Raw genomic sequence first — 25,902 nt, forward strand, 5'->3', positions numbered from 1 at the left:
TTTTGATCTTTCAAATTTGGGGTGGTTGAGCAGAGAATTTAGCCCACAGACAAATGACCACCCCCAAGGTCATAAAGGTAAGGAAGCATTTTAGAGCTAACCCTCCTCAAATGAGTCCCCTATGAAAACCAGTGTCAGGGACCTTTCTACTTAGGACTCCATTTAAATCCTTTCTGTTTTGTTTTGTTTTGAGGGGCAATGAGGGTTAAGTGACTTGCCCAAGGTCACACAGCTAGTAACTGTTAAATGTCTGAGGCTGTATTTGAATTCAGATTCTCCTGAATCCAGGGCCAGTACTTTATTCACTTTGCGACCTAGCTGCCCCCAGGACTCTATTTAAATCCTTTCTACATAGAACTTTAGGAATAGAAAGTTTGGAGAGGTTGTGTGTTACAGAAGAGAGTGCATTGGATTTAGAATCGAAAGACTGAGTTCAAATCTTGGCTTTGTTATTCACTATCTGTGTGACCCTAGGCAAGTCATTTTTCTCCTTGGCATAAATTTCCTCATTTGTAAAATGATGGGATTGGGCTAGATGCCCAACGTGACATCTGTATTTTTTATCTTTTCCCTCTGTACTTGTTCAACACCTTCTGAGGCCACACCCTTTCCCCAACATCTACCTGATCACTTTTAATAATAATCATAATCATCATAATGTCTCATTTCTAGAACATTTAACAGTTTACAAGATGTTTTCCTTTCAACAACGCCATGAGGTTTTTGTTTGTTGTTCAGTAATTTCTGTCATGTCTGAGTTTTCTTGGCAAAAACACTGTAGTGTTTGCCATCTCCTCTCCAATTCATTTTACAGATGGGGAAACTGAGGCCACCAGGGTTAAGTGACTTGCCAAGGGTCATACACCTAGCAAATGTCTGAGGCGGAATCTGAAATCACAAAAATGAGTCTTCCCGAATCTATCCACTGTGCCACCTAGTGCCAAGCATCACTGACATTGTTTTATAGATGAAACAGGATTCAGAGGTTAAGTCGCTTATTCATAGTCACACGTTCACTGCTAGGAAATCCATGTCTTGAGAGGTTCTAATTCTAATGTTTTTGTCTCAAGTTGTGTGTGGCTTGGAATTTTGGCAACAGGGATATTAGGCTACTCCGGAGATGACATTCCTTTCCTGTGTTGTCCTCCCTTCCTTTGCATTCCTGAACATTCCCAAAAACCTTGGGATGAATCCAGTAAATCTTGTACCCAGGGACCAGACCAAGAGACAAAAGGATCCTCACAGATGCTGGGAGGAGCTTATATAGTTTTAAGGAAGCAGAATTTCCTGTTCTGCCCTGAGGGTCAAGAATCAGGTGAGGTTGGGGAGGTGAAGGAATTCAGCCAAACTCAAATACTATTTGAGTGTACTGGGCACCAGGAACTTCTCACCATTATCTCCAGTCCAGTATTTGATTAACAGGTTGGTATCCTGTTCTGAAATGCTTCATTAGCTCAGGGCTGAAGGACAGATTTGCTCCCAGCCTCATGGAGGCCACCTGGATTCAGGAGTACGGTCTATTCTATGATCACTTTACCAATTTCCTCTCCCACAGTCAAGATGAATGCCAACAGAATCTGGAAATTTCTTGAGGTCCAGTTGGCCAGTGTACACTCTGAGAAGCACATAGCCCAGTGGGGGAGTGATAGCCTTGAGGTCAGGGAACCTAGGTTCAAATCCCAACACCGCCACTGGCCCAAGTTAACTTAACCATTTTAGGCCTCAGTTTCCCTAACTGTAAAAGGAAGAGTTTGGATAGATGGCCTCTAAGGTCCCTTCTAGCTCTGATTCTTTTTTTTTTTTTTTTTGGTGAGGCAATTGGAGTTGTGACTTGCCCAGGGTCACACGGCTAGTAAGTGTTAAGTGTCTGAGATTGGATTTGAACTCAGGTCCTCCTGAATAAAGGTCCAGTGCTCTACCTACTTTAACTCTGATTCTATGACCTTATTCCTCCTAGCACTGAGAATTGGGTCATTCTTCTCTTTTGGGTCAGGCCCTAGTACCAAAGTCTAAGGCCAAACTCCATATTTTATCTAGATTGCTTAGACCACACCCCTTTACCCAGAGAATAGAGAGATAGGACATATGCAAGGAGATAGCTAGAGTGACTGATGAATACAAATGAGAATAGTAGCCCCTGACTGAAGACATTCGACCAGCTCTAGGATTTAGCTTTATCTGACATTTCTGAATGATCAATTCAAAGGTATGTGAGGTTTGCTTAATCTAAACTGGCCCATTAGTAAGAGGTCCCAGCTCCCTTTGTCTGCTCTAATATAAACCTCACAGCCCTTAACACCCTTTGAGCATACAGAACAGGTGTGGTGCCTAGATAAGTCTGTTGTTGGCTCCCTGGATTGTAGTTATAAACATCCTGTCATATTCACACACAGACCCTTTCTTTTTTTCCTTCTTTTTCTTTCTTTCTTTTTTTTTTTTTTTGGTGGGGCAATGAGGGCTAAGTGACTTGCCCTGGGCCACACACCTAGAAAATCTAAATGTCTGAGGCTGGATTTGAACTCAGGTCCTCCTGAATCCAGGGCCAGTGCTTTATCCATTTCGCCACCTAGCTACCCCAACAGACCCTTTCTTTATAAAGGATGAAGTCCACTAAGTCTGCTAATTTGCTATCAGTAATCCTGGTATAGAGATCAGAACTGTCTCTGTTCCTTAAAAGAGGTCTCTGTTCCTTAAAAATCCCAGACTTAATTAACACAACATACCTGAGCATAAATGAAATTCCAGTTAGCTAGAGTTCGCTGTCTAGGAGAACCTGATTCAGCATAATATTTATTGAATAACTAGATGTTTTTGAACTTGGCCTCAGAGCTGTGCTGGTAAGCATCTGACAAATGACTATTCACACTTTAAATTTTAATTTACATTATTAACATTTTCCCATAACTTTCTTAAGTCTAGGCTAGATCCCAGGTCAAACTCAAATAGAAATGGAGACATTGATACATAATAAGGATCCCTGCATATATTGACTTGGTTTATAAACATCATGTTATCTATGTTCTATTGAATTTTTATTTATTTTGTTAAATATTTCCCAACTACATTTTATTTTGGTTCCAGCTTACCCACTAGAGTGTTGCTGGCCAGATCATGTGTTTGATGCCTCTGGTCTAGACTATCAACAAAACAATCAATTTAGCCTTGATTTGTAGCATTTAACCAAATTCTGCTTCCAGCACAAAGCTTCATACCCCTTATCTGGTTCCAGTTACAGGCACCATAATTCTTTAACCTAAGAAAAAGCAGGCATGGAAATTTTCATAAGTCTTCTGGCCACTTAAAAGATTACTATAATGGAGGCCAGCAGCTTGGATTTTTTTTTTCTTTTCACTAAGAAGTAATTGAGAAAATGGGATCGAGGATAAAGTGTTACTTCCTGAACCAGAAAGGCACTGGAAGGAGGTGTTCAGTGAGACTATGAGACCTCTTTGGTTTAAGAACCTAAGAGATGCCCACATGAAAACAGTTGGTAATGACATCTATACAACTTCCTAAACTGGAGCCAAGATCCAAAATGTAGGTAGGTAGGTGATGTCGCCATATTTCTGACCAAAAAAAAAAAAAAAATAGGGGTAGGGAAGAACATTCCCATCTTCCAGATTCCAAAACTGAGACCAGCAATCTAATGGAAACAAGGGAATAAAGAAGCCAAAATCGTTTTTCTGAAGTCACAAAAGGCTCTCCGCCAATTAGCAAAGGCTGCTGCATAATAAACTCTCACTTTTCCAGCCATATAACCTTTTATCCTCATCTGCAGTCTAAGAGAAAGAATGATGGCTGGGAGTCTGGAGACCTGGGTCTCATTCTTGACCCTGATCATGACCAGCTAAAAGACTTTAGACAAATGCTCTTATTCTCTCCATTTATCCATCCCATAAAGCAATAATCTTTTCCCACTCCATGTTACAGGACTACTTGGAACCCAAGATCCTGGATATGGGAATTCTCAGTGCAAAAGTGATTGGTCTATGCTACCCAGCCCCAGTTTCACAACATCCCAGGATGTATCCAATTACCTCAAATTATCCAATCAAGATTAATTTTAATAATTCGCTTTAATTTGCAAAATAAATATACGCAATTCCGGGGGGAGCTGGACAGAGCCGGAGAGCTGGTATGGTGAAATCACACAAACAACAGGGTGTCGCAACTCTGAAAAGCTGGGAATCTCCAAATTAGAGAAATACAAGGCTCATTTTCACAGTATTTATCTTGGCTCCCCTTTTCTTTCTTGCCCCTCAGAGAGGTATCATTGCCGGAAACTTCAGCTCTCCCACCTGGGGATGGGACCTTGGACCCAGCTTCACAGATGGAGCATACAGGGGCTTGGATAGAAACATCCTTCCTCCAAGGACCCATACTTTGGGGAGGAGAGTGAGGTTGGTCATTCGATGCCTTTGGGGGCAGCCAGCAGTCATTTCATTGTCAAAGAATCCTCGCACTAGAGAGGTTCTCTGGAAGCCATCCAGTCTAGCCTACTAATGCAGCATAGGAACAATTCAAACTATCCACTCCAGGACTCTATGGACTTTTCAACCCACCCATTATCCTCCAGGACCCTGGCAAGATGGCCTCTTCCCTAGTGCAAACTGATGAAGTTTCTCTTCTCTCCTGACTTACTCTTTCCTCTATGACCCTCTCCCTTCATTAATGCCTCTTAACAAAATATGGTGTTTTGGTTTTTTTTTTTTTTTAATTTGCACGTGTCAATTCTGAATTGAAGGGACTTGAAGGATCTTTGTTGTTGTTGTTGTTGTTGTTGTTGTTGTATTGTGTCTTCCTAGCATCCTGGTAGAGCAATAAGGAATAGGGACATATTCCCCCATTTTCTAGATGGTTAAATTGAGCCATGAAGGGAAAGTCAAACAAAAAAATAGTAATGACTAGAATTCAGTTTCTTGATACTAAACCCAGATTCAAGGATTTTCAGATAACATGGTCATCATGAATTTAAACTTCTGGTGAAATGAACAAATGGAAAGAAGAAAAGGGCAGGGCAAGAATAGGGAGTAGCTTATAAATTGATTTGTACAAGGCGTTGGAGCCTCTAGTTAAGCTCACCATGTTCTCCATGATTGAGAGGATTCAAAGACATGGTCCCTTTGGCCACCCCCCGTGGAGCAGCTGGGGTAACCAGATTCTTGCATGTGACTGATATATTCAATAACACAGCCCACCCACAGATTAAATTGTTGATTCAGGTCAATGGGTGTAGGGGGAAGGGTGTGGGATCCATAAAAATTGGGGTGGAAAGAGGTCTTGTTATTGGTTGGCTAAAGTTTAACCCAGAGATTCTCAAATTTACTGGGTGAGTAACATTGGTTTTTTATTACTCCCAAACTTAAAAAAAAAACCCTCATTTTTTCATCAGTGCTCTGATTTTTTCTCTTATAACATGACTAATGCAGAAATACGATTAATGTTATTATGTGTATATGTGTATATATGTATATATATGTGTATATGTGTATATATGTGTGTGTGTGTGTGTGTGTGTGTGTGTGTGTGTGTGTGTATAAAACCTATATCAGATTACCTGCTGTCTAGGGGAGGGGGAAAGGAGGGGAGGGAGGGAGAAAAATCTGAAATTGTAAAGCTTGTATAAACAAAAGATGAGAACTATCTTTACATGTAATGGAAAAAATAAAATACTTTATTAATTAAAAAAAAAAAACCCCACAACCCTCACTCAGTGACAGCAGATAAAACAGTCACCTCCAAATTCCAAACTGTGTGTGCTATCATGTGCAAGTGTGTGACTGGCTATATGGTTAAGATTGAGCTAGTATCCAGGGCAAATTCCAAACTGGTTAATGACGTTCTCCTAGCCCAAATCCCTGTCTGACATATACTCCATTCCAAACCACCCCTATCTCCTGCTATTCCCCCAGTGTTTTTTTTTTTTCTATTGAGCCCTAGCCTTTAGTCTTTGTCCCCCTTAGAAATCAGCCCATACCTAGATAACACTTCTGGAGTCATCCACAGTCAACTCTCTACTGTATGGTCACCCATGCTTACATGGGAGATGAGAAGGGGGAGGAAGGAATGGCAAATTAACTAAGAGTGACTAACTCTGAAGCCTCCTTTTTTTCTTCCATCGCCTTCCATTCCATTTGGACCCACAACTTGCCTCCCTTTCCTCATCCCACGGATTCATTTATGCCTAAGCTGGCACCTGGACCCCAATTCTGCAATGCCCTGCAAATATCTTCAAGATCCATTTATCAAATCTAGGGGAAACCCTCACCTACTAATAGTTCTCCTTTTCAGGCAGATGCAGGACTACACAGATACATACCTTTATTGCTAACCTCGGGATTCAGAGGAACCTCTATGGGGGCAACTAGGTGGCACAGTGGATAAAGCACCGGCTCTGGACTCAGGAGGACCTGAGTTCAAATCCTGCCTGACACTTGACACTTACTAGCTGTGTGACCTTGGGCAAGTCACTTAACCCTCATTGCCCCGCAAAAAACCAACAACATCGGAACCTCTATAAGAGGTAACAGCAGTTCATGGCCATCAATCCCTTTAGACATTAGATCATTAGTTACTATACATTTGTGATCATGTTTCTTAGGATTCAAGGTCTCCTTATTGTATGTGACACTAGGTAAGTTGCTTTCACTTCCCCAGGCCTCAGTTTCCCAATCTGGGAAATGCAAGAGATGAACTAAGTGATGTCTAATGGCCCTTCCAGCTGTCAGTCTAAATCCTAAGTACAGGGCCTTGCACATTTGCTGAACTGGAACGAATCCTACAATTCCTTTGCCCAATCAGGGTCGTGTTGTTATTGAGTCCTTTATCTTTCTTTTCTTTTTTTTTTGCAGGGCAATGAGGGCTAGTAAGTGTCAAGTGTTTGAGGCTGGATTTGAACTCAGGTCCCCCTGAATCCAGGGCTGGTGCTTTATCCACTGCACCACCTAGCTGCCCCGTTGTTGAGTCCTTTAAGTCATGTTTGACTCTTTGTGACCCCATTTGGGGTTTCCTTGGGAAAGATACTAGAGTGGTTTGCCATATCCTTCTGCAGCTCATTTTACAGATGAGGAAATAGGGTTAAGTGACTTGCCCAGGGGCACACAGCTAACAACTGCCTGAGACCAGATTTGAACTCACAAAGAGGAGTCTTCCTGACTCTATCCACAGTGAAACCTAGTTTTATGAAAAGAGCCTTTTGCTGAGAATCAGAAGGACTTGGGTTTTGTATTGGTTCTACCATTGACACAGGGTTGGACCCTAGACAAGGCAGGGCATTTTTCGGGACCTATTATCTCATCCAACAAATGAGGGGGTTAGAAGAAATGACCTCTAAGGACCCTTTCACAGCTAAAATTCTACAAGACCAATGAGTCTTCACTGTTGTCCACCAGGCCTAGCCGGATCATTCTGTTACAGTATTCCAGAAGGAAACATCATGTGAAATTACACATCAATGTGTCTTCCCAAAGGGTCAAATACATGCCTACAGCCACACTGCATATGTGTATGATTCACTCACACTCACTTGTGGGCACGTGTCACAAGTTCAGACTTGTACAGTAAAAGCTATGCATTCATCCACAGCCTTGAGAGGGAAGAGAGCCCTTCCTGGCCCCGAGTGGATTCATCTCGCTGAAATCTCAGTCACCCCCTTAGCAGGTTACATCTGCCAGCCATCTCAGAAGCCTCCCTGCCTGGGTGCTCTCCAGATGACTGCTCTATAAACACCAGAGTCATTCCTGGAATTGGAAGGCATGGGGGTGGGGGCAGGGGGTGCTCGGGCAGGGGTTAGGGGAGGGGTGGAGATTGGGTCATTTGGGAAAACAAAAACAAGCTGGTTCTGCCAAGGTCCTCTCTGGCCTTGTGGGCCTGCTCTGCCCTTGAAGTGCTGGGAGAGATTAATGGGGAGATGGCAAGTGGCACTATCAGCTTCAATGCCTTTCAAACAATGGGGCCGGGGGAGGAAGGGGGGGAGGAGAGAAAGAGAGAAAGGGAGAGAGGGAGAAGAGGAAGGTTTTCCCTGACATTTAGCTCTTATTAAAGTAAAGCTCTCCAGGAATGCCGGCACGATGACCTGTGTGTTAGAGTACTGAGTGGGTGGGCTGTCGGGCAGGACCTTTGGTGTCCTGTCCCAAACACACTGCCCACGCTCTGTATGACCTTGGGGAAGGCTTACGTGCCACCACCATTCCCACGCCTTCCACCCCCTTCATCCACCTCTCCAGCTGTTAAATGGACCTAGGGGGTGTGTACCCTCTTGGGTCCTGACTTCCTGATGAAGTCCCTGAGGGCTAAAGGATAAGACGTGCAATCCCATTATTTTAAAAGCCATGGGGGGCAGCTAGGTGGCACAGTGGATAAAGCACTGGCCCTGGATTCAGGAGGACCTGAGTTCAAATCCAGCTTCAGCACTTGACACTAGCTCTGTGACCCTGGGCAAGTCACTTAACCCTTATTGCCCCACCAAAAATCAAAAAAAAAAACAAAAACAAAACAAACAAACAAACAAACAAGCCAAGCCTAGCCTAGGGCAGCTAGGTGGCGCGGTGGATAGAGCACTGACCCTGGATTCAGAAGGACCTGAGTTCAAATCCGGCCTCAGACATTTGACATTTACTAGCTGTGTGACCCAGGGCAAGTCATTTAACCCCAATTGCCTCAAAAACAAACAAACAAATAATTTGCCCTTAAAAAACAAAACAAAACAAAAAAACAAAAGCCCAGCCTGGGCTAGGCAAGCTCAGAAAAAGCAATTCCTCCCTCTCTTAATCTCATTTCCACATCAGGGTACCAGTTCCGAGGCTAGTCCTCTGTGATTTTCTAGGCGCCAAGGGGGAAACTGAGGAAATGAGTTCAAAGACCCAGTTGGAATAGAAGGACTAAATCAGTGAACCTGGGAAGAAAGACAAGAAAATGGAATTGTGATTTAGACTGGAGAAGGGCAAGCTATAGGATGGAAGTCTCTGTGTATTCACCTATCATCATTGAGAACACCTACTGAGTGGCAGAGTGAATAGTCTCCTAAAGGGAAGGATTCTGCAGCAAATTGTGGTCAGCTCCTCTCCATTTCCACAGTGGTGGATCAGTGGCAGGTTTGCTAATTCCCAAGTAAGCCCACTCCTCTTTCTGCAAGAGAAAAGATCTTGCTTCTCCAAGCTACCATGTTAACGTTAGCAAAAGAACCAGGAAGGAGTCGCTTTCTGGATGACTTTTAAAAAAATAAAATAACTATACTGTCTACCTCAGAGGCAAGCAATGGCCAGAGAAGTCCACATTTAATCCAGAAAAAGCCACTGTTCCCTAATGCTATACTTTCACTAAGATTTTCCCAAGAGCCATTCTCAACAAATAAGGAGGGTGAATATGCATGATCTATATGATCTTAGGGGAGGGTTGCCTGTTTGCAAATGGTTTGCACAAACCAACATAGACTATCTGACCTCTTCTGAGGTGATTTTCGATTTCAAAATACTCATTCTTGCTTCCCAGCAGGGTTTCATCATCACCCTGTTCCCCCATCAAAAAAGCAATTGATCCGGCAGCTGGCATGATGCTTCACACCTGGTGTGGGCACTCATTGATTGGGCTTCATGCAAGAGAGCACAAGACAGTGTCAAAAGAAGACTTTAACCACCCAGGCATTTCTTTCTGTAACCTATATTCTTAATTCCTCTCTATAACTTTCCCATCCCGCTGTGGAGCATGCCCTCAGGAGCACCAACACTAGGAGTTTGTTAATGACAGGAGAGAGATCGTAGGGTCATAGAAAGAGTTTGAAGGGGTCTTAGATGCACTTGTTTTACAGATGAGGAAACTGAGGCACTGAGAGTTTACACAGGTATCAAGAAGCATGGCTGGGGCCCAAAACCAGATGGATAGGCCAACTCCGAATCCAACACACTTCCCACTACCCAATGCTTCCAGCACAGAGCTAGGCTAAGGATGAGAAGAGTCATATGGTTGAGTTGGGAAATACTTTAAGGGAACATCTTAACCGTTACCCAACCTTCTCATTTTCTTTCTCTTTTTCTTTTTTCTTTTTTTTGCAGGGCAATGAGGGTTAAGTTACTTGCCCAGGGTCACACAGCTAGTAAGTGTCAAGTGTCTGAGGCAGGATTTGAACTCAGGTCCTCCTGAATCCAGACCTTGTACTTTATCCACTGTGCCACTGAGCTGCCCCCCAACCTTCTCATTTTCTAGATGCAGAAACTGAGATCCACAGAAGGGAAGTCATTTGCCCAAGGTCACACAGGTATTAAATAGTAGGACTAGTATTTAAACTCAGGTCCCCTGGTACCGGTTCCAGCATTCTTTCCATTACACATCTTCTGGTTCATTAAAGCAACACCCCTATCACAGGCCATAAAGAATTATTCTAATAGTATAACCCAAATACTAAGAGTTTTGAAAACATTAAGGAAATATTAGATGCACCTTTCTGTCACCCGCATTTCCCTCAAACCAGTCTTTCCCTCCCTCACCCAGGGAGCTCCCTTCATGACCACAAACAAAGTGGAGGGTTGCTCCCGAATGCCCTGGTCTGACTGAAATTGAATGGAGAGAATGCAAAGAATCAGAAAACTTGCAAAAATGTTCAGGGTTGCACCCTCTCTCTAACCAGCACAGGGAGCATCCTGAATATAAATAAGTGTCTTTAAATGGGTCACCACTCTTTTTCCTTTCTTCTTGGCTACTAAGAGTTCACTAATTTTCTCTCAAAATAATGAGCGAGGCTACTTGCCTCACCCATTTCTACCCTCTTGGCTGACGAGGGAGCCGAGGAGAGACAACCAATATAGCCTCTTAACTCTGGGGAGAACTCTGACCCCAGTGGGACATAAATTAGAAACTGCTTGCAATTAGCTAGCTACTCATAGGCTCATAATGAGAATCTCTAGTCAAGAGAGCGTCTTGTATCATGGCGTTCCACTGAACACTCCTCTGCTAAAGGACCTTCTCTGGAAATTCTCCTCTGGGATCTGAAGAGCTTAACTGGAATGGATAAAAGCAAAGGATCCAGAATAAAGGTGCTGCTCATCCACTTGGACACTCTGCCCTGGGCAGAATACCCTGCGATCTTCCAGGCATGTTTGAGGAGGAATATTGACAATTTCTTGTGCATTCAGAAGGCTAGCTGGGGCGGGAAAGCACGCAAAAGCATGGCGTTACAAGGATCTGTTCAAGGAGCTGCCATCTGCCTTCAGTGGATACACCAAGCCAGATATCACGGAATGAGGCCTTTTTAGGCAGAGAGAGACTGGCTGACCATTTGCTTGGATTCTGAGGGCTGAACTAGATCTTTAAGTGAAAATTGCCCGGTGGAAGATTTTTGCCTCAATATATGGAAAAATTTGCCAAGGATTACAACTGTCCTAAAGTTAAAGTGGGACGGGGCTCCCTCCCCATCACCCAGGGTCATTAAGCAGGATCTGGATGACCACTTTCGGGCTGGAGAGGGGGATGGGCCAAGGGGCAGTAGTGATTTGTACAGGGGATTCCTGTTCTGATGGAGTTGGGCTAAATGCCCTCAATGAGGGTCTCTCTTCCACCTCTGAGATTCTGAGACTCCAGGATCTGATAACTGAGTAAGGGAGAAAGCTTCGTTCTTTTCTCCTTCCCCTCACAACAGATCCTTGATCCCTACCTTGGCCCTCTCCATTCTCTCAGCTCCTCTTCCCCACCCCCCTCCTCATGCCAATCACAACCTCAGCGGGACAAAGAACAAACACTCCAGTCATCCGTCCACCAGCTGGCCCCAGCCAACTTCAAAAGCTTTTGTGATCCACAAGACCTTCTACTACTTCTCTCCCCCCCCCCAACTGTACCCCACACACCTCCTGCCACAGTTGCTATGGAAACTCTACAGACTGATCTGGCTGCTGCTGGGGAGTTGCTATTTTCACATTATCAGTCTCCAGCACTGAGAGAAAGAGCCCACCCTCCAAAAGCCACTTGGCTTCACACTCAAAGGAGATAGAAAACTGACCCTCCCCCCATGCCCCCCAACAGACACTTCCCAGAAGTGGAGTTTACGTGAGGAAAGCTTCCTTGAAGTTTTGCCTTAATCATTCTTTCTCAAGTTGGAAAGGGTCCGTCCAAGGGGAAAGGATGTGGAAATCAAATATTATTGCACATGCTTAAAGTCAGCATGGGAATCCGAAGCCTTAGCCTTGATCTCTGTTCTTCTCCTGACTTACTGAAGGACACAACCCCCTACTCAGCCTTTCAGTTTCTACCAAAAAAAAAGAGAAAAATCAAGAAAAAAAAAAAAGATGGAAGAGATATGAGCCAGCCCATTTGTACATAAACTCCAGTCACTGTAACTCTGACTTGACTATTCACCTTCTGAGACGCTGCCACCTCTTACCAGTGCTAAGCAAGGAGGGGCTTTGATTGCCTCAGAATCCCCTTCCAGAGAGAGATAACACTGTATACTGGAATTTGAATATGTGAGATCAAGGCATGGCTGTCCGTTGATTCTTGAAGTTACCTAACTCACATGAACTAGGCACATACATATCTGTACCCAGGCCTCAGTTTCCTTCTCCATAAAATGGGCATAAGGATCCAGGCCCTAGTTTCCTCATCAGTAGTGTGAAGAGACTGGACTTAATGATCACTAAGATCTCTTAAAACACTTCATATGTGATCTTATAACCTATGACCACTGAAGAAATTATCCACCCCTCCCCAGGAATGTGACGTGGGAAAGTGCTTTTCATTCATTAAAGCCCTAGAGAAGTCTTAGCTATTATTAAAGAAATCTTAGCTATAATAACATAAACATAATTAGCTATAATAATAGTCTAGCAACTTTAATATTTGATAATTTTATGATCCAGGAAAACTTTTCCTTAAATTTGATGAAAATCCTTCAATCCTTCCTTTCTTTAAAAAAGAAAAAAGGAATTCTTTCTCATCTCTAGCCTGAGCTGAGCTGAATGAAGCAGTGACCACTCCATCTCATTCAAAACTCCCAACCATAATGGGAGCAGGTGCTATTATTACCTTCATTTTCTGGATGGGGAAACTGAGGCTTAAAGAGCCCTCATCACATTTCTTATCTATCACCAAAGATCTTAGCATAAAGTTTTGGGTCTTCAACCCCCTTCCTCTCTTAAGATTCTATAAGCCTGGTTACTTGAATGAACACAGCCTGACACACCTACACCCATCCACTAATTAGAAACCTCCTCAGGCTTCTCCCAAGGAGAGCTTAATGGGAGAGCCTGTGGGCCAGTTCTCTTTTCTCCCCCCTCCACCTACTCCCCCTTCAGAAACTTGGAAGGATCCCAACCCTGCCCCCTCTCTCCAATCTCCCACCCTTGCCCTGCCTCACAACAGCCAGGAAGAGATGAAGCGGCTCCAAGCCAGAAAAGGGACATGGGCTGCCAAACAACTCCCCCAAGGAAAAAAGGGGTGGGGGGTAAATTCCTGACTGCAGCCGACTCTGTATTCCTTTCCCGGGGAGAAGGCTTTCTGAGCAAGATCTCCCTCTGAGCTGTGACTGACATCCAGGATCAGAGCCAGAAGGGACCTTCTCTGGCTTTGTTAGAGACCCAGAGAGCCAAGAGGAGGAGGAAGGAGGAGGAGGAGGAGGAGGAAGAAGAAGAAGAAAAGCAGGGTATGGGTATGTATGTTGGAGGGGGGAGGGAGAAGGGATAAAAAAATGAAAAGGAAAAAATGTTCAGTTGGAGGAGCAATGTCTGTATCTCTGTGAGAGGGAAATATAGGAGATATCAGCTCTGGCAAGATCCCATCTGGGGTGGGGTGCTGTAGGGATGCTATGAAGGACAGTAGAAGGCATCAGTCAAAGGAATGAGGCCAAGCCCTTGAGATTTAGCCCACCAGTAACTTGGGCAAGTGTCCACAGCTCTTTAAGACCCCCTAAGATTGACCAGTGTGGTTGAGTGGAAAGATCTCTGGTCTAGAAGTCAGAAGTCCTAATTCCTGACATTCACTCACAGTATGACTATGGACAAATCTCTTCACACCTCGGAGCCTCAGTTTCCACATGTGTAAAAGAAGGGGTTTGGACAAGACACTCTTCCAATTCTAACACTTTGTTTCTAGGACACTCCTTCCCCACCCCAAAGAAGCACATTTTTGAGTTATCCCCCCATAGTCATATATCTCCACATTCTCTGCCCTAACTTCTGCTCTCCACTAAACCCAGTCCCTGACCTACTCTACCTCTTGAATCTCCCTCCAACAAATCTTATGGGATTCCAGAACGGCATCCTGGACAAGGGTAGTGGGTGAATGAAAGCCTCTGGTAAAGATGTTGGTGTTACCTGGGGGAAGGAGCTAGCTACCTAGCATAGAGAAAACACTAAAAATTTCATCTGAAAAATTAAATGCGGTCACCCTAATTTAGGGAGTAGCCTCTGAAACTACTTTAGGATGGCAATTTCACTTTTTTCCAGGAGTCACCCTAATGATAAAATCTGGCTTTGGATAACAGTTTGCCAGTGTGTAAGTCTTCTTATCTCTATTGTACAGATGAAGAAATTGAGGCTCACAGAATTTAAGGGATTTCTTCATGATCCCACAGCTGAGAAGTCTGAAGGTAGTATTCAAACCCAGGGGTCTTCTGACTGTAAGCTCAGCACCCTCCCTACCAAGAGGCTTTGATGCAGCAGAATCTCTCTGTGGCATCCTTCATACATACATCATGTTCCCCATAGTGGAGAACCAAGAGAAGTAACTGTTAGTTCCCATTTTCCTAGAGTAGGAAATAAGGGCACAATGAGCCTTTCCAAGATTAACCCCACCTTAGCCATCTCTACCTACTCCAACAGCTCCGGTATCCTCCTTCAGATGACCAAGGTTTGGTCCACTATTACCTTTCCATGTTTTTGTTGTTTGAGTGCTTGAGGACATGCCACATTTGTGTGTTTTACCCCACCCCACCCCACCCCCACAAACTAAAAGATTCCCTCAGGGCAAAGACTTTGCCTTCTGGGGTTAAAATTCTGTCTTTGCGCTTGGTGGGCACTAAGTGTCATCTAGGTCTGGGGGAAGGAAATTGTTTGAGGCCACTGAATAAATTAACTTATATCTATATCTCAATTTATTTTTATTTTATTCTATTTTGGTGAGGCAATTGGGGTTAAGTGACTTGCTCAGGGTCACACAGCTAAGTGTTAAGTGCCTGAGGCCAGATTTGAACTCAGGTCCTCCTGACTCCAGGGCCAGTGCTCTATCCACTGTGCCACCTAGCTGCCCCCTGTATCTCAATTTATATGCATAGCTGGATATACATACATTTGTGTATATGTATATATGTATGTATGTATGTGGGGGCAGCTAAGTGGCACAGTGGATAGAGCGCCAGGCCTGCAGTCAGGAAGACTGCTTTTCCTGAGTTCAAATCTGGCCTCAGACACTTACTAACTGTGTGACCCTGGGCAAGTCACTTGACCATGTTTTCCTCAGTTTCCTCATCTATAAAATGAACTGGAGAAGAGAATGGCAAACCACTCCAGCATTTTTGCCAAGAAAATCCCAAATGGGGTCACGAAAAGTCATAGACAACTGAACAGCAACAACAATGTACGTGTGTATATGATCATTTGACCCTCACCACAGCTCTACCTGCTAAGTTCTACAGAAACCATCATCTCCATTTTACAGATAAGGAAACAGCATCTCAAAGAGGAGAAATGACATAGTCACAAAGCAAATAAAAACCTGAGGTGAGATTTGAACTCAGATCTTCAAGTCTGATATCACTATCCACTGAAGTCAAAGCTAATACATAGTACATAACACCATGCCTAGGTCAAAGAAATCACTCAATAATTGTTTGTTGATATAAAAATCTTTTTTCTACTAAATAGCTTTAACCTCTTCTGCCTCTTCATGTGGGAAAGTGACTCCATGTTCCTTCCCTCTTTTCCTCCTCTCTAGGGCACAGGGTATATCTGGTTTTTTGTTTGTTTGCAAAGCACTTTTTTCCCCTTTTTAAAAATTGAATAGCGCTTTATTTTTTCCAATTACATGTAAGGACAATTTTCAACATTCATTTTTTTATAAGATTTTGAGTTCCAAATTTGTATCCCTCCCTCCTTTTCCTCCCCCCTCCCCAAGACAGCAAGCAATAGGTTATATAGGTTACAGGGTATATCTTGATTGTTTCTTACACACAAGGTACTATTTTTCCTCTAAGTTTTTTCAGAGTTGCCACATGGAAGAAGTTAACTTACTTGGCTTGCCTGTCTCCCCCCTCCCCCACCACCACCCCCCCCCTCAAAAAGCAGGAAAAGACAGATTTCAGATCAATGTTAATCAGTGTTTTTTGGGTTTTTTTGTTTGTTTGGTTTTTGCAGGGCAGTGAGGGTTAAGTGATTTGTCCAGGGTCACACAGCCAGTAAGTGTCAAGTGTCTGATGCTGGATTTGAACTCAGGTTCTGCTGAATCCAGGGCCAGTGCTTTATCCACTGTGCCACCTAGCTGCCCCCAATCAGTGTTGAACAATGTAAATTTCAGATTAACTCCCTAGCTGTATGTCCTTGAGGAAGTCACTTCTCTTTGGGCCACAGTTTCTTCCTCTGTCAAACGAGGGGATTGCACACAATGGTGTCTAAGACTTTGAAATGGGGTCTATGACCAATGGTCACTAAGATCCCTTGTAATTCTAACACACAATTCTCCATTGTGTGTGAGCCCTGAATTTTCTCATTGGAGAATCTTCCAACAAGGTTAAATAAACCACACTTTGGGAATGTGGTAGGAAAAAAATTCCTGCACAGATAAAGGTTAGACTAGCTAAGCTCTTGGGTCATAGCCAGCTCTCAAGATTCTGTGATTCCATCCTATTATCTTTGGATTTGTTACTCAGTTCTACCAGCTTATTTCCCCAGGTTCACAGGATCTAGGGTGAACAAGTCTCACCCTTGTTCTTATATAGTTGAAGGAGCTAAGGATTCAGAGAGTAAAAGTGATTTGTCCAAAGTCAAATGACTAAGTATCAAAATTGGGGTTCAAACCAGGCCCCTCTGACCTAGTGCTCTTTCCAAGACACAAAACTCATCATCAGACAAGCATTGATACGGCTGCAGCCAAAGAGGACCACTGAGGGAGGAAAAGTCACCAGCTCCCAAAAGTCCCTTAAGCTAGCACCTTGCCTACAGCCAACCTTCTCATTTAAGGATTAGGGGTATATTAAACAAACAAACAAACAAACAAATAAAATTCCAATCCCCCCCCACCCTTCACCAAAATGCATTTTTCCAGTTGGATATTTGAGGCAAACTAGGGTAGAAAAGAAAGGGCCAAGGGGCCCAACCCACCTAAACAGAACCTAACCAGTTGTTCCCAGGGGAAACTGTGTATTTGGGATGGGTGCCAATGGGGTGAGCAATAAAGGAGACAGGGAGTTGGGAGGAAAAGGCAGATTTCCATGACACCCACTGTATCATTCAGAAATCATTCTTTCCTGTTTCCTTTTTTTAATGTCAAGGCTTGAATTGCTGAGTAATTTTAATGACCAGCTCAACCCCTCCCTCCTTTTCCAATGGAGCAGTGAGACTCTACCAATCTGTAGTGTGGCATACACCTTCAGAAGTGGGGGTACTGTGTTGGTGGGTTTTGCTTAACTGGTTTTCTTTGTTATAAGGTTGGGTTCCTGGGGTAGGGGTGGGTATATCTGCAAATGACAAAAGGCATGGATAAAAATTATTCGAATAACAATAACAAAATAAATGGTGAAAGCACTAAGGATGTGAAGTGTGTTATGCTCCTTCCTCGCTGCCCCACTTTGGAGGGGGGCATTATTAGTTCCCTAGCTCGGGGCCCACATTCTTTCCCCCCACTCCAAGAAAATCTCTTCATTCTCATGACCTTCCATGACCCCTTGAATATCAAAACTCACCTTTTCAGTGGGTCTCTTTTTTTTCCTTTTCTTTTCTTTCTTTTTTTTTTTTGTGAGGCAATTGGGGTTAAGTGACTTGCCCAGGGTCACACAGCTAGTAAGTGTCAAGGGTCTGAGGCCACATTTGAACTCAGGTCCTCCTGAATCCAGGGCCAGTGCTCTATCCACTGCGCCACCAAGCTGCCCCTAGTGGGTCTCTTTCTAATGGCATCTCTGCTAGATGCCAGGTAACTAATCAGATAATCCAGGTAAACAGCATGATGGCAGCAGAGGAAAGAGCATTTAATGACTGTCAGAAGACCTAGTTTTGGGGTTGTTTAGTTTTTTAAGCCTGCCTTTGTCACTTACTACCTTTGTGACCTTGGACCAATTTCTTCACTGTAAAATGGCAGAGCTGGGCCAGTTGGCCTTTGAAATCCAATCCAGATGTAGGTGACATCCCAGATGTAGAGCTAAACTTGGAGCCAGGAAGACCTGACCTCAAATCCGGCCTCACTGTGTGACCCACAATCACTTAATTGCTCTGAGCCTCAGTTTCCTTAAGTGTAAAAACGGGGTAAATAATTGTTAACTACCACCGAGAAACTGTCATGAGGATCCAATGAAATAATTTAAGTGTGCTTTTTTCAAATCTTCAAGTGCTATATAAATATGATCTATCATCATCATCACCGTTATCACTGGGCCTCTTCTATAAAATAGAGGAAGGGGGAATTGATCAGCCCAGTTGCCATCTACAAGGGATTCCCCCAAGATGTTAGTACTCTCTCCCTCCTTTGTATATGCTTGGAATTTATCTATCTGCATGCAGAAGACTATAAACCCCTTGAGGGGAAGAAGCATTTGGGTTTTTATCTCTGTATCTCTAGATCTAGCACACTGTGTTGTATATTGGAGGGAAGTCAGTTAACAGTCAATAAACATTTCATAATGACAATTAAGCATCTACTATGTGCCAGGCACTGTGTTTACTGAATTGAAAAATGAATGAAACAGAGAGGGAGGGTACTTCTAAGGTTCCTCCCAACTCTAAATCTATGACCCTATAATCTCACATTTCTTCCCAACAGCTCTGGTAGTCAGTCTAAGTGTTACTATCCCATTTTATAGATGAACAAAGTAAGGCTGCGTGACATGAAACCGCATGCATTTACCTCCCGGAGCTGCCTCAACCCCAAAGCATTTTCAACCAGAAGACTGATGTGTTGGGCAAAGGGCACACAAAACCTTTGTGCTCTCCTGCCACAATTCCCAGGCGGTCTACTCTACCCACTCAGAAAAGAGCAAGCTCTGGATTGGAACACCAAGTATCCTAAGTGGAGAAAGCAGAACTTCTCTGCCCTCCGGCTGTGTAGGCAGGGATGCTCTCCCCAGCACCAAGGCCACACCCTGGCCATCCTTTCAGCCAAGGAACTCGGTGTCTCTCCAGTGGGCTGCCGGCTTCAGCTCCTTCCTCTCTTCCAACCTGCAGTGGTGAGTCAGGGAGAATATCAAGAGAGAGTTCGGGGTGTCCTGTCTGGAAACCCACAATGGTGAGGGGAAGGGAGATGGTGGGGGCTGGGGGGGGTAGAGAAGAGAGGGGAGTCAGTGGCACTGAGTTCCATTCATTCACATCTTTGAAGTCCTACAAGCTCCAGAAGTCGGTATGCAAATTTATGCAAGTTGGGATGTAAAGGAGCATTCTAAGCCAAAAGTCCGGGTGCCTTTTTTTTTTTTTTAAAGAAAAGCAAGGCTGCAACCACTGTAAATCAGAACCCTTCCCTTCCCCCCCCCCCTTTATTCTCCCCCAGCAACGGCAGAAGCAAAGGCTGGCCTGGGGACTTTGAATTACTTAGCATTTCTATAGTACCTTTATATCAGCACCGGGCCAGACAGCTACTTTGCTAGGCTCCTCCCCTCAGCATAATCCCCCCCATTGTACACAGAGGCTAGGGAGGGAGGGAGAGTGAAATCACCCAGCCAAGCCTGGGGCAAACCCAGGCCCCGAACTCCAAGGCTCTCCCAAACACTTCCTGCCCCACCCCTCCCCCACATACCTAAAGGAGGTGATCCTCCCCCCATCTCAGTTTCCTTGGGTGGTGCTTTACTTCCTGTCACCCTCCAGCAAGGATTGCCTTTCTTTTTTCATTCCCTCCCTCCTCCCCTTGACCCCCCATTCTTTTTTCCTTGTCTCGATCAAGCGCCCCCCCACACACACACACTCCTGTTCTTTCTTCTCCTTGAAATCTCTCCCTTTCCGCTATCTGCCCATCCTATCCCATCCTGTCCCATCCAACCCAACCCAGTCCCAGTCCCAGCCCCAGCCAGACCCATGCTGTCCCATTCTACCCCCTTCTTTCAGGCTCAGGATCCGGAAGCAAGAGCCCGCAGCCCCCAGTCCTGGGAACAAAGACAAAAGAGCCAAGCACAGAGCCGGAACTGCTGAGTTTTTGCTGCCTGGAAATAAGAGGGTATTTTTAAAATTCTTGCAAGCAACCTGCTCAGAGAGGAATTTAAGCTCCCAGGCTTGTTCTTCTGAGGGGGCAGGAGAAAGGATGAGCCGGTTTAGAGCTGACAAGTAGTATTCAGAGCTGAGCATTGCAACCTTCCCAAGCTCATAGTCGTCCAGAGTAAGGAAGTCTTTGGAACCTTCCATTCAGCCCTCTGGGCTCTACTCCACTCACCATAAGAGTGTATCCCCCTCCACTCCCTCCCCAGTCCATCCTCCCAAAGCCTTCTCTCCCCAGTGTTTGTCCCTCTGCCCTGCCTTCTCCCCCAGTCTCAGTCACCCTCCCCTTAGTTCCAGCCCCAGTGTCCCCCACTGTCCCAGTCCATTTCCCTCCAGTGTTCATCTCCTGGCCCCTGCTCCTCTGCTCCTAGGGTCTCCCCTCAGACCCACCCCCTCTTCCCCTTCTATCCTAGGATCCATTCACCAACTCCTCTCTCACCAAAACCCCTCTATACCCTTGTCTTTGTACAGCATCTATCTCCAGGATCCCCACCAGCACCAAGCCCTCTCCTAGTACTTCCCATCCCTTTTCCCCAGTATCCCCTGTTTGTGACACTGGGGATACAATATGACTCTGGGAACAGAGGAGCCAGTCCCAGCCCCTCCCCTAGCCCCAAGCTCTCTATCACAGCCCTTTCCTCCCCCTCCAGATTCACCCCAAGTTGCTGCTTCTCTCTCCACATCCTCAACCCACCCTGGGACACAGATACTCAGGACCACGAGGCGATCCCAGGTTGGGCCTCAGAGTTAGGAGATGGATGAGAAGCAGCAGCTGGAGTTCTCTGGCGGAAGGGAGCACCATAGCCCAGACAGAAAATCCAGAGCGACACTCTTCCCATGAACTCACCCCATTGTCCCTCCTTCTCCTTCCACCCCCATCCTCATCCCCTCCCCCTCCCTGCTGCAAGAGACGGCTGAATAGAATTAGCCTACATCTGTTCCCTTCTCAACACCCTAAGTTTTTATGGCATTTGGGGGCAGGGAGATCAGTTTCAAGGCTTAGGGTAAAGGCAATATAATTTATTTTTTTAATTAAACATTAAAGAAGCAAAAAATCCCAAAATACTTAGTATACATCATTAAAACACAATTAAGTTCCAAATAATTCTTTTCACTCAGAGTTCTTAGTAAAACTCAACCTGCCAATGAAAATATTTGGTTTGTCCAAAAGTGCAATTCAAAAACCACAGTGCCTCTTCCCCAACTACAGGGAGCCCGAGAATGAATGAGTCTGGGGGAGGGGAGAGAAAGAAGGGCAGGTGTAAAATGGGTAGAAAGGTGGCCTTTTGTTGTTGCTGTTGTTGTTGGGTTTTGGTTTTTTTGTTTTTGTTTGGTTTGGTTTTAAGAAATACTGTACTCAAGGGTTCATTTCAATTCCTTGAAGGTTGAGGTGAGGAAAAGGAAGGGGGAGGCATTTCTGCAAAAGATAGTGAGAGAAAGAAAAGGAGGCACTCGGGTTCCTCAACCAAGATCAAAATGTGTTATAGAAGTAGGAGAAAGATTTCAACTCTGACCCATAATTCCTCTGTAATTCCATTCAGAGAAGGAGCCAGGAAAAAATATAAAACAATAGAAGGGGGAGGATGTGGGGGGGGGGTACTGCAAAAAAGGGGAGAGATTGATTGGAAGGAAAGTCTGGGAAAGCAAGCCTGCATGGTCTCATGCTCTTTAAAGTTTGAAACCCTGATGCCACTCGGTTTTGATGCATCAGACATGCAGGCACTACCTAATTTTTGCCTACAAGAGAAAAGAAAAGAATTACAGTTTCCTAGACATCTTACTACAGGCAGCATGGGCAGGTGGCAACATAATAAAATAAAATGAAATAAAATTTTTAAAATGAGCAAACCTGACCTGAACATGTTGCTGACCCTGTTTGGGGGTGCTTGAGGGCTTTTTTTATCACACTTATAAAATGCTTAAATGGAGTTTTAATAATGAAATGGCTTTTCCCTCTAACGAAGGAAGATAATGACTTAGATAATTTTCCCTCCCACCCCTTCCCCCCCCAAAAAAAAGTTATTAGTTACTCTCATCTTTTGAAATGAAGCTTCAAGGACTTTCCCAGTTGAACAATCAATGTAAATTGTATGAGACTTAATTGCACCTCTCAGATTCCTGAAATGTGGGCAGAGGCACAAGCCACATAATGAAATAGATAAGAGTTGGGGGAGCCTTTGGAACCACCACAGAATTAAAGAACTAGAAGATAACATTTGAAATCAGGCCAGCATCCTTCCTTTTACAAGATGGGGAAACTGAGGCTCAGAAAGTTGAAGTCAATTATTTCCAAGGTCACACTGCAAGTTAAGCAGAGTGAACATTAACATCCAAATCTTCAGACTCACAGTCCAGAGATCTTTCCACTCTGCCACATGGCCTCCCTGAAATATGCCTGAAAGCTAATCGGCAACCTCTCCCACCCCCACAGAGTAGAAATGCCATCCTGCCACCTGGAAGGGAGAGGCTTTTATTAAAAAGTTACATTGGTCCTCCCTACTGTCCAAGATACTACTCCCCCCATAAGAGTATTCACCCAATTATCCAGAACGTGAATGTTCTCTGCCTTCCATAAGAGCAGCATTTCTCTTTCTCTTACTTAAATACTTCCTCCTTTCTATGCTTCCAACATTGTAGGAAGTATCCTCCCTGTTCCCTCCCAAAATAGAAGTCTTGCCTTTTTTTTTTAAAGCAATTCTTCCTCCAAAATAATAGCCCATGTCCTTGTCTTCCTGCCTCTATCATCTAGTCCGACCCCTTTCATTTCACCAAATAATGAAAATAAGGCCTTGGGAAAGGAAAAGGACTTTCCCAAGGTCACACAGGTAGTAAATAGCTGCAACCAGACACCAGGTCTCTGACTCCAAGCTCAGGGCTCTTGCCACTACAACAGAAAGTGGTAAATAAGTGGTAAGTGTCCTTGCCTTCCTTCATCTTGGCAAGACAATAAGCAAAGTGGACCTTGTGATGGACAGAGCACCAGAATCTGAAAACCTTTAAAAGTGAGAAAACCTGTAAGAGAGTAAGGAGCACGTTTGTCCCCATGGAATATCCCTTCCAAAGAAGGTAGGCAGAAAATCTTTCCTCCACCCACACAAGCAGTGTGTTTAAGCTCTTTCCTCCCAAGATCCGAGAAGGTTCTTTCTTTCCAAATTGTATCCCAATTTCTCTCTGCACCACTCACCATAAGAGGAGGACTCTTCCTTGGCGCCCTCCCCCCATATTTCCCTCAAATAGTACTAAAGTTCTTTTCTCATGCATCATTTCGAGTTGAAAGGTGCTTTTAAGAGTCCCTCATTGTATAGATAAGGCAACTGAGACTGAGACTAAGTAATTTGTCTAAAACTAAGGAATTAAATACAAGTTGGGGTTATATTGTAACAAAACCCTGTACTCTTTCCACGTCTCTACCGAATGAGATATTTGCAAAGCACTCGCACAGCGCTTGGCGCATAGTAGGTGCTATATAAATACTTATTCCCTCTCCTTCCCTTCATCCTATCATCTTAACTTAAACCCACCAATTCACCCTCCCACCCAAGAGGGGGTTTAAGTGTCCTCGTCCTAACCAAAATTTCTCCCTTAAAATCGTGGCTCTTTTTCTCACACCTCCCCTCCCAATTCTCTCCACAAGAGTAGAAAGGCAGCCCCTCGGTCGCCTCAAGTTTCCCTTGCAAAATAGTTTTCTAGGTTTCTGCACAGCCCCCTCCCTCCTTTACCTGCAACCTGCTCCTGGCTGGTGCCATATTCGGTGTCCCGTCGCTTGGCGCAAGTGCCTTCGCCCTGGACCAGCGCTTGGAGGGGCAGCTCGGAGCCCGGGTTTGGGTAGCAGCGGAGCCCCTGGGCGCAGCGCGGGGTGTAGACACCGCACGCCTCTCCCTCCAGCCGGGCGCAGACCGGACAGCAGCCGCAGCCGGGCTCCCGGACCAGTTCGGTGCAGGGCAGGACTGCGGCGGCGGCGGCGGCGGCGGCAGCAGCTGGGGCCACCGCTGGCGGCGCAGCTGGCCCGGCGGCCGGGGGAGCGCAGGCGGCCAGGCGCTCCGGGGTGCAAGGGGGACAGCGGAACAGCACCTCGGCTAGGGCCCCGTGGCTCCCTCCCCCAGCCAGCAGCGAAGGCAGCAGAGGTAGCAGCAGCAGCAGCGCGGGGCCACTCAGCCTCGGAAGCATGTTGGCAATTGTGACAACAAGGGCGGGGTGGAGGCAGGTGGCAACCTCCGGAGCTCTGGAGCCGCCTCCTTCTGGTCCTTCTCCTCCCCACCCGGAGCTGCCGGGTCCTAAAGGGCCCCACTTCTCCCCGCCCCCCCGAACTTCTTCTCCCCTCCCCCTTTTGGAGACCACCCCCTCTTCAGCCGGGCTCTGCTAACCGACCTAGAAGCGCGCACGTACCTCTCGCTACGGTCCATCCCCAGTCTCCTTCTGCTCTCCACCTATGCAGCTCCTTTGTCCGTGTCTTTGTCCCTTCCATCATCTACCCTCTCCTTGTCTACTTCTCTCTCTGCCTTCCCTAGGGTCACTAGCAAAAGAGCCTAGATAAGGAAAGAGAACAGAGAATGGGCACAGATCGACTTCGAGGGGACCCAAATGTGCCATTCCTTTTCGTTTCGAAAACCCCCACTCCCAACACAGGTTCTCCAACTCGAATCTGAAAGCTGCCTCTAGCTTCCAGATATCCCCGAACTCATAACCTTTTGGGGTCCCCTTCTCTCCTTGAGCCCCTGAAGCTGTATAAGCAAGATAGAGTTACACTTCGACTCTACACTGGATCTTTAGTATGGAATGAAATAACTTCATCGCCCTAAGCCACCTCCATAGTGGCATTTCCCCCTCCATCCCCCCCATCCCCCCCCCCCCCCCCCGCCCAGGACTGACAATGACTGCCCTTGAGTTTCAAACTCCTGCAATCCATGCTTGCCCCAGAAGTGGAATGGAAGCGCATGGAGGGAAGAATGTGTTTCCTTCTTGTATTTGTACTTCATCGCCAAGCACAGAACCTGGCACATAGTAGGTGCTTAATGAATAAGCCAAATTAATTCTCTCAGGATCACCATTCCCCACCTGAAACACTCATATGCTGAGAAATTTTTCGGGGTAAAGGGACAATGTCCTACTCCCTTCCTTTCTTTACATGGTATCTGGTGCTCCCTCTGTTTAAGCACAGTCCTTTCCCGGCTCTAACCTCCTATGCCTCCTGGGCAATTTCCCTTCAGTGTTCCCAAATTCAGAATTGATTTGGTGTAGGATTATAGACTCCAGAGATCACCACACTGGAAGGGTCCTGGAGAGGTCATCTCTGCCTACCAGGTGTGAGAGAAAGCCCAAGGGCTCTGGCCTTTACAACTTCACCCGCCCCCAACAATAGCAGATGGATAAGGGTTGTCTTCCTTCATTGTACACTTTGATTTATGGAATGATCCCTCCTAGTCTCCTTCTAGGCAAGACTCCTGCTTAATTACCTCTCAGACTCCCTGGGAATGGCCCAGACAAAGACCCTTGTCAAGAAGAATTCCTGTTCCAAGCCCTAATATCTGGAGGCCCATTA

At 45.2% G+C, this 25,902-nt stretch overlaps 1 protein-coding gene across 1 annotated transcript in view; it reads right to left on the reverse strand.

Annotated features, from left to right (window-relative positions):
• The window catches only part of IGFBP2 (insulin like growth factor binding protein 2), a 41,239-nt gene extending 16,646 nt beyond the window's left edge, over positions 1 to 24,593 (reverse strand). The window contains exon 1 of the mRNA XM_043996655.1: positions 24,083 to 24,593. Coding sequence (XP_043852590.1) covers positions 24,083 to 24,530 — 448 coding nt within the window. The 5' untranslated portion in view covers positions 24,531 to 24,593. The remainder of the gene's footprint in view (positions 1 to 24,082) is intronic.
• Between the last annotated feature and the right edge of the window lie 1,309 nt (positions 24,594 to 25,902).

This window comes from Dromiciops gliroides, chromosome 3, assembly GCF_019393635.1.
Source record: "Dromiciops gliroides isolate mDroGli1 chromosome 3, mDroGli1.pri, whole genome shotgun sequence".
NCBI classification, from domain to species: domain Eukaryota; kingdom Metazoa; phylum Chordata; class Mammalia; order Microbiotheria; family Microbiotheriidae; genus Dromiciops; species Dromiciops gliroides.